This window comes from Mycteria americana, chromosome 1, assembly GCF_035582795.1.
Source record: "Mycteria americana isolate JAX WOST 10 ecotype Jacksonville Zoo and Gardens chromosome 1, USCA_MyAme_1.0, whole genome shotgun sequence".
NCBI classification, from domain to species: domain Eukaryota; kingdom Metazoa; phylum Chordata; class Aves; order Ciconiiformes; family Ciconiidae; genus Mycteria; species Mycteria americana.
Genome location: NC_134365.1, coordinates 104,938,638 through 104,954,533, shown reverse-complemented (window position 1 = coordinate 104,954,533; position 15,896 = coordinate 104,938,638). Strand labels below are relative to the sequence as shown.

At 42.3% G+C, this 15,896-nt stretch overlaps 1 protein-coding gene across 1 annotated transcript in view; it reads right to left on the bottom strand.

The window, feature by feature from the left end:
* The window catches only part of PTGFRN (prostaglandin F2 receptor inhibitor), a 54,447-nt gene extending 43,079 nt beyond the window's left edge, over nt 1-11,368 (bottom strand). Inside the window, exons 1-6 of the mRNA XM_075494185.1 lie at nt 11,339-11,368; nt 9,729-9,866; nt 9,418-9,476; nt 5,770-5,845; nt 2,744-2,811; nt 189-249 (exon numbers count right to left, since the gene is read on the bottom strand). Of these exons, the coding sequence (XP_075350300.1) occupies nt 189-249; nt 2,744-2,811; nt 5,770-5,845; nt 9,418-9,476; nt 9,729-9,866; nt 11,339-11,368 (432 nt within the window). The remainder of the gene's footprint in view (nt 1-188; nt 250-2,743; nt 2,812-5,769; nt 5,846-9,417; nt 9,477-9,728; nt 9,867-11,338) is intronic.
* Nucleotides 11,369-15,896: the final 4,528 nt, after the last annotated feature.

Below are 15,896 nucleotides of genomic sequence, written 5' to 3'. Positions count from 1 at the left end.
GACAGCTCAGTTTCTCTTCTTCCAAGGTCACTAAAGGCCCTTTGACACTAAGTGAAGGTAGGGCGTCATTAGCACCTTCATAAGAGAAGGCAGGCCAAAGGGAAAGATAGGGGCACAGGGACTCCTCAGCAGATCTGTTTGGAGTCCGTATCCTATTGCTGTAAAGCAATGACTATCCCTCTCCTCACAGCACAGTCCCACAAGCAATTCCAGTTTAACACAAAGTTGGAAGGAGGGCAGTGGAACAGGCTGCAGGAGAGAAGAAGGACAGCCTGTAACAGTTATAATTTTATACTTTACAAACAACAACATTTGTTACTGCTAAGATAAATTAGGATTCTTGTAAGGCAGGAGCACGCAGAGACAGCATCACAAGCTAAGAGAACGAGAACTTACTGCAGAGCATCCGTTGTGCCCTGCCAACAGGTAAGGAGGAGCATGCACAGGGCAGACACCCCAAGGGTGAGCTGCATTTCTAAGTGACCCAGGAGGCTCAGTATCTAGCAAGCTGTGAATTCAGGGTTCTGCCTTCTGTCCTGCAGCAGTCAACAGCAAGAGTATCCCTAGCTACTAAACAAGGTGTTACGTTCTTTCCTGTGCATTAGGGATTAACATTTCGCATAGCTGTAACAGAAGGCACAGAGCTCCAGACACTGATCTTGGCAAGAGGTGAGCTCCATTTTACTCTGGCAGATAAATGAGGAGCTTTTACAAATATTTTATTTTTGCAGTGCCCTGTGTTACTCACATACACACCCTCCATCCTCCCAGAGCAATTGAAGTTCAGCTTTCATGATATGAGAGCTTCAAACTCTGTAAATTTGTTGGAAACATTTATTTTCCATGACACCTAATATATTTCACTGTTATTATAAGGTGACATGTTCTTAATGAATTCACTTGAATCCCATTTAACTGTAGAAACAGATGGAGCAGGACAGAACAGTGTATACACTAGTGACAGAAAACAATAGAACTTTGGCAATTCAGCATTTTTCAGTATCACTGAGACCACCAAAGATCTGTATTTAGTAGGAATTCAATAACTGGCTCCATATCATAAACTGCAGTGCTGGACATCAAACCTGCCTGAGCACAAGATTAATTGCCTAAATACAAAACTTTATTTTTACAGAGTTACCAGACCACCAGATGAAATTGCAAGGAACTATTTTCCAAAACAAAAGGTAATGGAGCCCCTGTAAGGAGGCCAGCACACAAACACAATGGACAGGACTTGTTCCTTGGGCTCATTAGACAGGTGACAGGACTACCAGGTGTTTTTGCAGGGCTGGACCAGAAACACCCAAAAAGTAGGGCAATGACAGAGCCTTCATGGCTGATTGTCAAGCACTTCATTAGAGGATTCTCCCAAGGGAACGCATGAAATACCCCACCAGGAACATGGGCAAAGTGTGGCTCAAGGTAGAATAATAAACTGGGGCCTGCCATATTAATAATACAGAGGCAAGATAGCCCAGACATAGCCTAGGCAGTTTTGAGCTTGTGTTTGTTTCCAGCAATGGTCCATGAAGTACTTAAATTAATTTGTTCCATCACCTAGATGCACCATGTCATTGCTGTCATTAAATGAAATCCTTTCAAAGAGGAGAACAAGGAAAGCAGATGAATGAATAGATAGGTTGTGAAGTCAATCCGAGTACATTAAATAGCAATCTGTCATTTTTAGGATAACCAAGAAAACAAGGCAGCAAAATTGTGCAGGATCTACAGAACAGGTGGTCTGTTTAAACTCTCAACAAGCTATACAACTCCTCAAGGAAAGGGCTGGTGAGGATTTCCTCTTGCATTAGGGACATTGCTATAGATAGAGAAAGTGTTCTAGGAGCTTCATCTTCACACAGGTTTTGCATCTACATTTATGCATATCATTTATGAAAGAACAAGATGAGAAGTAATCTGTGGAGTTGCCCACAAGGCCAAGAAGGTATTATCATTGCAAAGGACACACTTCTGCTTCAGCACTCTTACACAAGGTGCTGCCTCCAGCCTGCGCTAGACAGCTCTATCTAATAAGAAAGCATGTTCTCTTAGCAGCCCAGAGAAGGAGGTCGACTCTACGTCCGCCAGCCAAAGGAAAATACAATGTGACATACAGTGGGAAGCCAATTAAAGCCAAAAAAGTAAGAGCTGAAGAATGAGTAAATTGGCTCAGACTAAGCACTCAAGCCTCTGCATCAGAAAGACTTAGAACACACAGTCCAGCTCCTCAACCAAGGCAGTCACGGGAGACACAGCGACAACTTTGCTGATGCCTTTCATCTCAAAAGAGCTTTCGGAACAAAAGGTTGTTTCATTTGCCAGCTAAACATTACCACGTCTGGGAAGGCAATACAGCAGCCCTTTCAAATTCACAACAGTTTATGACAGGAAAAAAATACTGCAGCCAACTTTGCAAATGGTGGTAATGATTTTCCCTCCCTGAGCTCCTCCATTTATTTTCAATCTAGGCACCACTTTGCTGCAGCACTGTGTAAATGAGGGGGTTGAGCAGGGACACCCCTTCTTGTGCCACACTGGAGAATAAGCAATGGATTCCCCACCATTAAAGCTGTGCACTCTGCCTCCTATTTCTAGCAAAATCCCAAATCTCCCACTTCTGTACTGCACTGCTTAACTACAGTGTTTGTGATGCATGAAGCCATTTTACAAAATCGAGGAAAAAAAAAAAAAAGATTTGATTTTTTGCATCTTTTTTTGTCCCAAAGAGACACGTCCACACCAATCCCCTTCCTCCGTTTTGAAAGAAAATGGATCAGGCTCCCGCTGGGAGGCATTCAGCAACCTTCCCTAGCGAGCAGGCAGGTGAAGGGACAGACAGCATGCCACACATTCACAGGCTCTTCTCTGGGGAAGGAGAACCAAAGCATATCAGCATAGGAGATTATAATCCTTATCTCCGATCTTCCCGGTTTCCCCTTGCCTCTCCTCCCAGCTCCAATTATCATCAGGCAGCTACACATCAAGAATGTGATCTGCGACTATCTGGGAGAGAAAGAACAAGTTATAACAAACATGCCTACAATGTTTGAAAACTTTTCAATACTGTTAAGGCGATTTTTTTTTTTTAATATATAACATGATTTTCCTACAAGTGGCACATTCACACAAACAGCATGTTGCTTTGGGATTTCCCCCCCTTTTTAAATGCAATCAATTAAATTTTCTATCCTACACTGCATATGTATGAGAGGAAAAGTCAGAGAGATTAAGCAGAATAAAAGGAATTTCTTTAAGTACCAGAAATGCAGTTAACTATTGAAATTTCTTTACTGGTCTCAAAAAGAAAAGAAAAAAAATATCTAAATAAGTGAGATCTCTTACCATTCCTGCTTAACACATGACAACATCAAACTCTTCTTTCCAGTGCAACACAGTAGGGGTTGGGATCTATGCTAAATAAAGTGGTAGGCTCTTGCTACTCTTTCCAAATTACAACATTTAGATGGCCCTAATCAGAAGAAGCAACCCACACCTTACAACCAGACAGCCTGCACACAGAGGGAACAAGGGGCTCCTTTAAAAGAGACCAAATTTGATTCCTTATATCGAAGCTGTAATCACCATAGTAGCCCAGAAGCATCTGAAGCACGCAGGGCTCCCTCCATACCTTGGAAGCCAACAGTACGGTTACACCTCCCTGACTGCAATACTCCCTTACCTAAAAAAAGACTGATACATTTTTATGGCTTGAAAGATATGCAGCATATCATCTGAAGATATCAGAGAAGAGCGAATGAAAGAGTCCATGAGAGAGACATTTACATTGTTCTTTCCCAGGCGGATAGGATTCTTTTTTTAGATAATGTAGAGCTCTTATCAAAAGGAATTAGCCTGGGTGTAATTGCTTAAAACCCATTATCTCTATCAGGATGAAGAAACGCATACTGCATCTTAAGTGAAGCCTCAGAAATGCTATCAAACTGCAAGGCTGCTGGATTGCTCTAACCTCCATGCCATCTGAGATCTCAGAAAAACCACATCTCCAGCACTGGGTGAAAAAGCAAGTACCTTCCCAGTTGGACTCCATCTATACCATGTTGATTAAGATTCATGTGAAAGGATTAAAACAACGTATTTTGCAGCACAGTAATGACCTGCTGTCTTCCCCATTCACCCCCCCTCACCCACCACCCCCAAGCAAAGGGATTTCAAATGCACACAAGGAAACCACAAGGCTTTCACTAGGACACAGTTCTTAGTTATCATAAAACCACAGAATGGTTTGGGTTGGAAGGGACCTTTAAAGATTATCTAGTTCCAACCCCCTGCCATGGACAGGGACATCTTCCACTAGATCAGGTTGCTCAAAGCCCCAGCCAACCTGACCTTGAACACTTCCAATGATGGGACATCCATGACTTCTCAAGGCAACCTCTTCCAGTGTCTCACCCACCCTCATCATAAAGGGTTTCTTCCTCATGTCCAACCTAAACCTACCCTCTTCCAGTTTAAAACCGCTGCCCCTTGTCCTGTCACTACAGGCCTTGGTAAAAAGTCTCTCTCCATCTTTCTTATAAGCCCCCCTTTAAGTACTGAAAGGCCACAATATGGTCTCCCTGGAGCCTTCTCTTCTCCAGACTGAACAACCCCAACTCTCTCAGCCTGTGCTCACAGGAGAGGTGCTCCAGCCCTCAGATGATTTTAATGGCCCTCCTCTGGACCGCTCTAACAGGCCCATGTCTTTCTTGTGCTGGGGGCTCCAGAGCTGGATGCAGTACTCCAGGTGGGGTCTCACCGGAGCAGAGTAGAGGGGCAGAATCACCTCCCTCGACCTGCTGCCCACACTGCTTTTAATGCAGCCCAGGATATGGTTGGCTTTCTGGGCTGCAGCACACACTGCCAGCTCATGTCCAATTTTTCATCCACCAGTATCCCCAGTCCTTTTCCGCAGGGCTGCTCTCAATCCATTCATCCCCCAGCCTGTACAGATATTGGGGATTGCCCCAACCCAGGTGTAGGACCCTGCACATGGCCTTGTTGAACCTCATGAGGTTCACATGGGCACACTCCTCAAGCCTGTCAGGGTCCCTCTGGCAAATCAACTGCGCCACTCAGCTCGGTGTCTCAAACTTGCAAACTCACCCACAAACTTGCTGAGGGTGCACTCAGTCCCACTGTCTATGTCATTAATTAAGATATTGAACAGTCTTAATACAGACCCCAAGGGACATCACTTTTGCTCATCTTGATTTGGACACTGAGCTGTTGACTGCAACACTTTAGATGCAGCCATCCAACCAATTCCTTATCCACAGAACAGTCCATCCATCAAACCCGTATCTCTCCAAATTAGCAACAAGGATGTTGTGTGGGACTGTGTCAAAGGCCTTACAGAAGTCAAGGTAGACTACATCAGTTGCTCTTTCCTTATCCGCCAATGCAGTCACTCCATCATAGAGGGCCACCAGATAAGTCAAGCAGTTAAGTTATGCTATGGTGCATCTTTCCATTTCCAGGGGTCCTTCTGCATAGCTGTTAGGTATTTGCTGCCTTATATGGCTAGTTACCTAAGCTCTGTCATCAATGGAGAGAAGCTCTCTGAAAAACAACTTCTGTCCCACTACTGTTTATAGTTAGAGCCTAGGGAGACAACCACCTGAGCTCCACAGAAAAACTAAATAGATTTTTCCATGCTTCTCCCCCACCCTTTTTAAAATAAATAAACAAAAAACCCTCACCACTCTTACTCTAAATACACAAAACACACCAGCACAATGGGCCAGATGAAAATCCAGTGAGTCAGACCTGATCTGTTCTGCCCAACACAACTGTCTGGATGATGTTACTTTGGATAAATACATAGTAATTGGCAAGTTCAGATCTGGAAACAGCAGTCAGAAGGCCTTGTTATCTAAAGAAGACAGGGACAATAAGAACAATACTTCACCATATAAAATACACTACTGTCACTGCAGACAGTCAGCAGATTGTCTGATCGCTGCCCAAAGAGATCTGTTTTGGAAAAACTTCACTGAAACATCTCACAAGAAGGAAAGCCTCCTTCCTCTGCCATGTCTCTCTGCTAAGACAACTGCAACAGGCAGAATTGCCTCTCTTGCTATCTCTTGGGCTATCAGGAATAAAGCACTGTTCACCTGTTCAGCTCCACCCTCTTGAAGACCTCTGGCACCGCTTTCACCCAAGCACACAACCCATTTCAATTCTCTGCCAAAATGAGCCACAAGAATTTGCCATAAGTGCTTCTGTGGATTATTCCTGCTACAACACAAGGAGAAGAGACCAGTAAACTACAGGGGAAGCTTGTAAGGCAGAAACCAGGTTGCATATGCAGTACTAGTTAGAGTTTAAAACACTATCACCAGCTGCTGACAGCACAGATCCCACTGTGCACCACTGCTTCCCAGTCATGGGGAGAGGTACACTACTGGAAGGCAGAGCAAGGCATACAGCAGGTAAAGGGGAAAGAAGAAGCCATATAAACCTTTCCCAGCTGTGCAAAGCAGAAGGCTAGTTTGTCAAAGAGAGCAGCCCTTGGCGGGCAGAGAACTGTGGCACCACTGGTCCAAATGGAACAAACATCTAACAGGCAGAAATAATACTAAAGATCGTGGTTTAGATTCCTCTGGATGTCAAACAACTCCATCACATATGATCTCCATTTCCTTTCCCTACCACTGACCGACCATTGAAGATAAAAGGCTGTATCTAAAGAACTACTTTTGATAAGTCTCCAAAATGCAGCTGGGAGCACAAGGGGAAGGAGAGAAAAAAAAACAATGAAATGCAAGAGTCAACATGCTGCTTCTTCCTGCGTCTCACCTGAAATACCTGTCCCTGCTAATGACCTTCATTTACTTTCCTCCAAATAGTCTCTCAGAACTCCATTTTTACTCTACTCTCCCAGAGCAGCCCGTTGAGGTTACCTGGTGACATCTGACCCAAAAAGTCCAGGGACTCTGGAAGTGGTATTTAGACTGCCACGCAAGACAGGTGATTTTCTGTTGTTCTGCCTCAGAAGCAATTTGTGTTGCCAGAGGAGAGGTTCAATATGATACATTCTAAGGGAAACAGTTGAGAAAGCAGTAAAGCCCACTACTCAAAGCTGAAGAGCTAGCACAGTTGGAAGCAGGGCTGCAAATATTTGCAGAAATGCTGTATCTAAAGTATCTTCACATTTTCTTTAGTGGGGAGGAAGGACACAGGTTAAAAAACATAAGACTAAGTCCAACTCAAGAGGAGTGCATACATTTACCAATATTTTAAAAAAGTCCGCAGACTGGAATATACAGAATTAAAATCAGTGCTGTTCTGCAACATCATTAGCTTGCACTTATCTGTTATCTTAAATCTTTCTCAAAGCAGTTGGTACTGAGCAGAGCAGTCCAAATCCATTCGCTCTATACTGCAATTTCCCCTATACTGCAATTTCCTCTGGGCAGAGAACAACCATTTTCTTTGCGCTATGAGGAATGCAGCACACCACTAAGATTAAACTGAACTTTCTTTGGATTTAACTGGAGAAAACAATCAGACTAGAATAGATCACTTCTAAATCTGCATCTACATTAACTAAAATGATACACTGAGTGTGAAACTCCGAGACAAAACCAAAAATCCAAATCTCAGACAAGATCATGTTAAACTCTAAAAGCTAATACATTTTTCAACCAGCATGATTTTAAACAGGACATAGCACCTAGCAGAAGTGAGAAAGCTGGAAAGGTAGGAAAAAGTATTTTTGTCAAAAGACTCTTTGAAAGATGCACATATAACAATATCCATGTGTTTCACAAATCTATAATTTCACAAATTATACATTTAAAAAAGGAAATCCTGGAACACTCCCTCCTCCCCTCTCCCCAAAATAATTTCCATAATTATCATCCCCTTTTCCTCACAGAGCAGAAGGTATTGACTTTTATTGGTGTGAAGTAATCATTTGTTTTCCAAGTTATCTTTAATGTTAGGTAATATCCAAAAAACACTCAAAATGCTTTCAAATATAAGAAGTGCTGAATCCAATATAAAGTCTTTTACTTTTCATTGGCAATTATACTAAAACCAAAAACCAAAACAAAAAAACCCACCACCAACAGCTGTTTGGGGGTCTTTTGTGTGGTGTTGGTTTTTTTGGTGGTTGTTCTGCTTTGGGGTTTGGTGGGTTTTTTTGGTTGGGGTTTTTTTTGTGTGTGGGTTTGGGTTTGCGGGGGGGGGGGGGGGGGGGGAGGGGGGGTTGTTTTGGGGAAGTTTTTTACCTCCTTAAATTTGGTGGCACTTGTCCACTGCAATTTAACCCAACACCCCATCCATACTAGACAAAGTCCTGTCTAAAGCCAAGTTAAGTCTAAAGGGGATCAGAAGATGAGGTTAAAAAAGCCACACACTTTCATAATCCAGATACTATCAATCTTAACCTCCACTTCCCCAAAAATTGTTTTGGCGGATCATCAAATCTCAGTACACAGAGACTAGTTTCCCAGCAAGCATTCCACTGGATGAGCAAAAGCATCACATAGGCTTCAGCAAAAACAGAAACAGAGCAAAGCCCGATTACAGAAGTCAGCAGCCACAACGCCAAACAACCCAACACGCACGTTAGGCTCTCAGATGCTCTGATTGGTATGCTGATGGACAGCTTCACTCTGTTTGCATCTGCTGTTGTAGGAGATTATGGACGGAGGTGGCTGGGCAGCAAGGCTGCTGGAACTGCTGAACAAGGCAGCATATGGCACTGGCCCACCTTGGCTCCACACTTGACAATTGATTTGCAGCCATAGGAGCCAGTGGAGGGATGGATCTCAGTGTTTATAGAGTAATCCTTTTCATCTGTAATTTAATTATCTAATGGTCCCATCTTCACCATAAATAATCTCCAAGCAAGTGGCCACGCTAAAAATGCCAACAACAGATACACACAGAATGGGCGTTACAGCACGGGAATGAGTGCCTGTGCCTCGTCGGCATATGCAGGTAAGTGCAGCAGCACAGCTATTGCCAGCTCTTTTGCTGCAGAAGATGTACTTGGACAGATTAACCAACTAGACCAAACTCATGCAGTAGAACAGGAGCAGTTAGGAATAGATCACAGGCATTCCTGGTTTCAGGCCTGGTGGTCATTTCACTGTATCACGCTGTTTCTTTACATAAAGATGAAAACAGAAAGATAACATACAGCTAGGTAAAGACGACATAAGCAAATGCAAATCAGACAGTTAGCTTGTGCTCTATCAACTGGTGCCCCCATAGCCCAGGAGACACACACACACACACACACACCCCAAGGACTTCATTTGGGCAGCTACACCACCACCGTATCCATACTGCTGTCTGCAACCTGGAAAACCAGAGACCAATGTTTTCCAACCCCTTCTCTCAAAGCCCATAGATCCAATTAGCACTCAAAAGCCAATTTCAGGTCATGCCAAGCAATACCTGTTTAGTATGCTAATCTCTATGGAGCCTTGCATGTTAGGAGCACAGATATTTTTCTCCTAGACAAGAAGGAATTGTACGCATGCGTGCACAGACAGAGGATGATTTAAGAGACATCAGGGCTCTTCCTCCTTTAATACAAGATCTACATAACTAATTCTGTAATTGAGAACAGGACTGCAAGGTATTTACAGTACTTGTTAGTGCTGAGCTTTTATTATTTGCTATGGCACTGACAATAAGAAACTCTTGCCCCAGAAAAGGCAGCTAGTCTGGTTGCTGGCATAAAAGAAGTGGACACATGAAGTTACCCGTTTCAGGAAGAGACATTTTTCATTACAGTATTGTTTCCCTCTTACAAAGGAGAGGATCAACAGTTTGGAGGGGACAAGAGGAGGAAAGAGGTCCAGATAAGAAAAAGATGAGAGGTCAGGGACATAAAACAACATCTAGAAGGCACACAGGGACTCCAGTCAAGGTCTTTAAGAGGGTCTATGTAACCCACACACAGACCATTAAATAAAATTACCCCCAGATGGGTCTGCAAAACAGCTGGCTTTAAAAAACAGACATGTCACAGCACTCTTCATTATTTGAAAGAGACAAATACCAACACAGACCGTTCTGGACACACAGGAAAAAGCTTCACAAACAACATTCAAATCAATCTGGTTGGTTGCATTAAGACTCCTGAAAATTGAGAATAAGGTATTAGATCACTAGATGGAACTCAAGATGGCCTGTTTACTTCACTAATATTTAAAAAGCTTATCCTGCATCACATAAAAATTTAAGACTAGCACAACTGTCTACTTTAGCACCTGGCAGAGTGCAAAAGGAGAAAAGGCTGTAGAGGGCAGTTGGTGTTGAGGCCCCAAGAATCACACTAGGCATGTTTGGGGGTTTGCATTGGACCAGGTTAGGTGCCATAGGCCAAAGACCCAAGGGCACCTTCAGCACAGCAGATAGACTCCTAGAGTGACACTTCTGGTTCAGTTACATCCAAAGGAATCCTAATCGCACACGCAGATTGCTTCCCAGTAAAAAGCAACGTGCAGAAAGGGGGACAGTGAGGAGATTCACCTCAGAAATTCAATCCTTGCCCCAACTAAGATGGTAGTGAAGATGCAGCCTGCGTGCTCCTAAAGGATACTTAACAGGCTGTTCACATTTAACTTGAACTTCAGAGTGGAAATGGGAACTCTTCCCTAAATCATAAATGTGAGCTAAACCATGAACAAATGTATGGCTAGGATATGAAATCCACCCACACTTCGCAGTGTTGCTTATCCCTGCTCAACAAATTTAACAGCCAAAATTTTCAAAAAAGCATGCAAGAGTCAAAAATTCGCTGGCATTCACTGCCTCTGAGGGCTTGAAGGCAAATTAGCTGTGTAATTAGCTATCCATGCCCCTGAATTCTACCTCTAGAAAGCTGTTCTTACACGTGAAACAAAATGGTATTGTATGCAGCTGCTGTTTAATTTACTAGAAGATTAATTTTACTGGACAAAAAGAGGCGGCTTTCTGGAACGGGTAGGCAGGTATCTGCATGTGGGCAACACGCAAGAGGTTCAGAAACCAGCAGAGAGCTGAACTACCTCATGCAAGACACACACCTGGTACAGCTCCACTCCCAATTACCCCAGACCTGGAGAGAAAAACTCCTTTGTACTTGTGCCTTCTAGAGAAGCAGAAAAAAGAAACACTCCACTCTTGTGACCAAAGTTAGCTAGTCCAAGAAATGAAGAGGTTCCGTAAAAGACCCTGAGCATTAACCTTCTGGGGAAGCAAGTCTCTTTGTAAAGTTTCAGGCTCACAGCCTCAAGCCTTCCATCACCTCTGAAAACCCTGCCCTGTATTCAATGCAGGTATTTTGTTATCTCCAGCAGCGGAATAGCAAGGTTCATCAATTCGGTACCCAGCTGAAGAAGCCCAGCAGTCTTCTCATGTTCCCCATCACAAATTGAAAGTCTTTTCTCCCTTTAGATTATATGCCAGCAAGTTTTCACTGTTACCTGTTTTCATTAACTCGCAGCATTTGCAGTAGTATCTACTCTGACCTGTACAACCAATGCTGAATAGCCTCCCTGGTATACACAGTAACACATAGCACTACAGAATGTCATACCCATTTAAGCTTTTGGGGAGAATTTTATGCCATTAGACATTTGAGAAAACCCATGTGTAGCCATGTAATAAGACTTCATCACAACATATTACTTCTTGGAGTCTTAGTAAAGTTTGGCATTCAGCCATTAGCTATTAATTTTCAGATAAGCATGCCTAAATACACATCTTAAAGTGTTTCCTGTTATTCCTGCTGTTAAGAAATATATCTCAGAAGTATTTACTTTGCTGCTGTCATTGGCATGCTGTGTATAGGAAGGTCAACACCACAGGTGATAAAAGAGAAAGGGAAAGTTCACACACAGTCAGAGATCGGCTAACATGCACCATCACCCAGAACATTTCAGAAAATGGAACTTCAGAGGTAGCCAAATGCAACACCCATGAGCCAGAAAACTCTTGGAGGAAATATCCAAGGTTAAATATGAGGATACCACCTCTGACTTTGGAAGTCTCCAAGCTGCAGGTGATCGTGAGACAATACACTAGGATGGTAACAGGGTGTGCTCACTCTTCCCTAGGCTTCCACTCTTGGCCACTGTCAGAGGCAAGACACGAGGCTGAATGGATCTTTAGCGTCAGCCTTCCCTCTCTTTCTACAGTTCTAAGATGTAGGAGCTTGGAGGAAGCTTTTACTACTGCTGCTCCTCAGTGACACCCAGGCTAGTGACTAGGCTGTGCTCAGCAGTGAGAAGAGACACAAAAAAAGGAATGAAAGAACACAGAATTTTCAAGTAACTCTTAAAAACCAGAAGAGAGGGAATCCTTTTGAGCATGAAACAAAAGAGAAAGGCAGGTAGAGAACCAACATGACATTAAAATAGCAGGAGGAGAATACAGTTTTTGAAAGACGCCCAGAAGGAAAATGCTTAATTGTTTCTTTTCTGCTCCAGTCTTCTTGCAGAGCTGTTCTAGGTTACACTATTTAATGAGAAAACCTACGTACAAAATAAGTAGCTGTTAATATTTGGGTGAGACTTGGATATCCTGAAATTATTCAGTAACTTAATACTTATAATCAGCTCACATTGAAACAGACAGCAGATTGCATTCACCCTAGGCATCCTCACATTTGCTATGTTGGGAAGAACAGTTATGTCCCATAGTACATTGTTCAACAGAACAAAAGACTCTACAGCCAAACTTCATCCCAACAGAGAGCATGCCAGCCATCTTCTGGATCCTGAACTGGTAACACCTATGTACCATAAGAACTAAAGACAACATAGCAAGTTCCAAATACCCATTGCAAAGCAATACTGCACTGCAGACTAAGTCTCAGAAGTCTCTACCAGCCACTGTATTAATGCAAAGAAATAATTTTAACATCAACTGAAAAGAAATGATGTCTGGTGCAAACGCAGCAGCTAACACCATACAACATAGAGCAGCATAAGAACAGAAGTGGAAAGTACACCACCAATTCAGAAAGTCAAGGGTGTTAAAATTCACCTAGATGGACTCGGCCACAGACACTAGAATTAACAGTCCACACTTTTAAACTGTGAGAGAAGATTCTTAGTAGTACCTTTTAAGCACCTTTGAGATTTCTAGCTAACAGGTGTCTCCCTGAACTGCCCCTTCACTCAAGGGCAAACGCCCCTCGGGTAACAAAGGAGATGTACTCAATGCACAGGGAGAGCCAATACTCCCCAGAGGTATCTCTGGGGAGATACCCAATGAAATGGGTACTCAATGAAACATTGCTGTCCAATGTGCAGAGCAAGCCCTGATCCCTTTATCAGAATATATCCTGGAAGCCATGTCAAGTCAAGGACACCTGTTCACCCAGCCTTAGCACCAGAGATGGTATGAACTGACATATCCTTCAGAATGCAAACACAAAACACAGACCCATACGTAAGAAAACAGGAAGAAAACAGAAACGTGAAATACATTTGTACCACACCAACCTATACCCAAGAGGTGTTCATTTGGCACTTAGGCCTTGAACTCAGGCTGCAAAAAACTGAACTGAAAGCCTGATCTCACAAACATTAACAACAACAAAAAAAGGATAAGCAAGAAAGGCACTGAATGCTGTGCAATATCAGGAATTCCCCTTGCTCTCCTCCTTCATAATAACATCTGAAAAGATAGCATTGCTTGAAAAAGTCAGTGTTATATCTAAGCCCCAGTGGGCAAAAGAAAAGGAGTTATGCCTTCATTAACACTCAGAAAGAGAGGCAGTATACATGTAGTCAGACTTCTCAATGGATGGTTTAAAAATAAAGGATCCTCCTCCCAGCTCTGCATCTAGCCATGTCCAATGTCAGCAATACACAACAAATTAAGAACCATAACAAAAAGACTGACAAGCTCTTCATACATAAATACAACAAAACTGTTTATTTCTCTTTTAATTTCTTCATTGTTTGTAAATTCATACTTTAAAGCTTCAAAGTACTATTTATACTCCCTGCTCACTTTTTATTTTACTACATCACAAAATCAGCTGGGTTTAGCTCCCTTGTTGGTATGGCAGTCATAAATCATGTTCACAGCACTATCCTATAACAAAGTTTGTTTATTATTAGAGAGCAATCAATATTATTACTGTTATAAGAAAGTAACAAAGTACCTAGAAGGCACTCCTGCTGCTAGTGAAGACCCAAATAGAAGGTACATACAGCATTTACAGAGCTATAGTTAACTATACAACTTTCCTCCTACCTCACCCCCTGCCTCCCCACTTAATTTTTCAGAAATAAGAACAGGTTTTTAGAGATTAATGATCTGAAGAGCATTTCCCAGGAGCTTAAACCAGTTAAAATCCACAACATTAAATTAAGACATTTCAAAGAATTCAAGCAGAAGAGTACCCGCCGTAATGCAATGCAAGAGCAGCCTACAAATGCCTCCACTCTTTGTAGTTTTATAGCCTAAGCCTACCAAGAGTCAAAATGCAAGGTCCAAAGCACACAACTAGATCAGGTTTTGCTTTTCCCCAGACAAAACACAGATTATTTCAAGATCTTTGTCCCTTTCACAGGGCATAAATAAGCCTTGGACAAGGGATTGCTAGGAAGTCTTAAAGTACAGAAGTCCAGTCTGTCCCTAGATTGAAAAGAGGCACTCTTTGCCTTTATTGTAAAAGGAGATCCTCTTTGCCAAAGAGAACTGGTGTTTTTTAAAAAAAATAAATCAGTTTAACACTTGAGTAATTATCTTCCCTGGGCAGTTTTGTTTAAGTTATTTGTATTTTTGCCTGCCCCATTCACACTACTGTACTTTCATCTATTAGCAGCTCAATGCAAGAAATTCACTACCTGTCCATCACCTACAGTTGTTCAGTACAATCAGTGAGATCTCCCAGAATTCTCTGAGATCCTACTGAAAAAAATCTCTCTACTGATGAAAAGAACCATCTTCATTAATTCACCTGGCAGATGTATTCTTCCCTTCTAATCATGATGGGAGTTTACAATTCTAATAAAGCTGTACTCACATCACGTTATTCAGATTACAAAATCTCTGGAAAAAGAAAGCTCTCAGGCACGGTGCTGTGAATCATCAAAAACACTTCTTATTCCTAGCTGATAACTGCTTTCAGAAAGGGTATGTACATAGCTGACTGCTAAGGAAGAGTCACAGGCATGGTCAGTCAACTGGTTATCACTGAAACAATCATCTGTTAAGCAGCAGAACTCAATTGAGATTATAATCAGAACCTTAATTTCTACAGGAAGGATACATATTTATACACTGCTTAGCCCAAAGTTTGAGGGAAACCCACCCAAAGAGATGTATTGTAAGCCAAGGCTGTAAGTTATCTGCAGAGAGCCTGAAACAACAGCAGAGGTAAAAGCTGTGTCCTTGGATGTCAACACTGGAAGCTAATAACAAATTTAGCATCGCTATTGTGGACTGTTTCAGCATTTATATATTTTTGTGGAAATGTGCAACAGTTGAACGTTGAATTGCAGACATCAAAGCCAGACTAAGACCATGAGACAGTACTGGAGTTACAAGAAACATCCTGCAGGAAAAGTTTAAAATGAGGTTCTTTAACTTCTGTCTGTAAAAGGGAAGAAAAAGGGACAGACTTCCTCATCCTAACTTCACAAGCTCCTGCTAAGCCTGGATGTCACTTAGTTAAATGTTTTTCCCTATTTCCTCCTTAAATGCCAGAAATGTCAAAGGACAGGGAAAGAAAACACTAACTCATTCCAATTAGTTTCTACCTCAACATAAAAAAAAACCCTTCTACAACAATCTTGAGAGTTAGATGATGCTAAGGGGGGGGGGGGTGTGTCCAGAAATGGACAGTGGAATTTCTGTATGACTATCACCATAAATTCAAAGAATGTTCTGCCACCTATTTCATTTTTAGAGTTCACTTTGTTTTA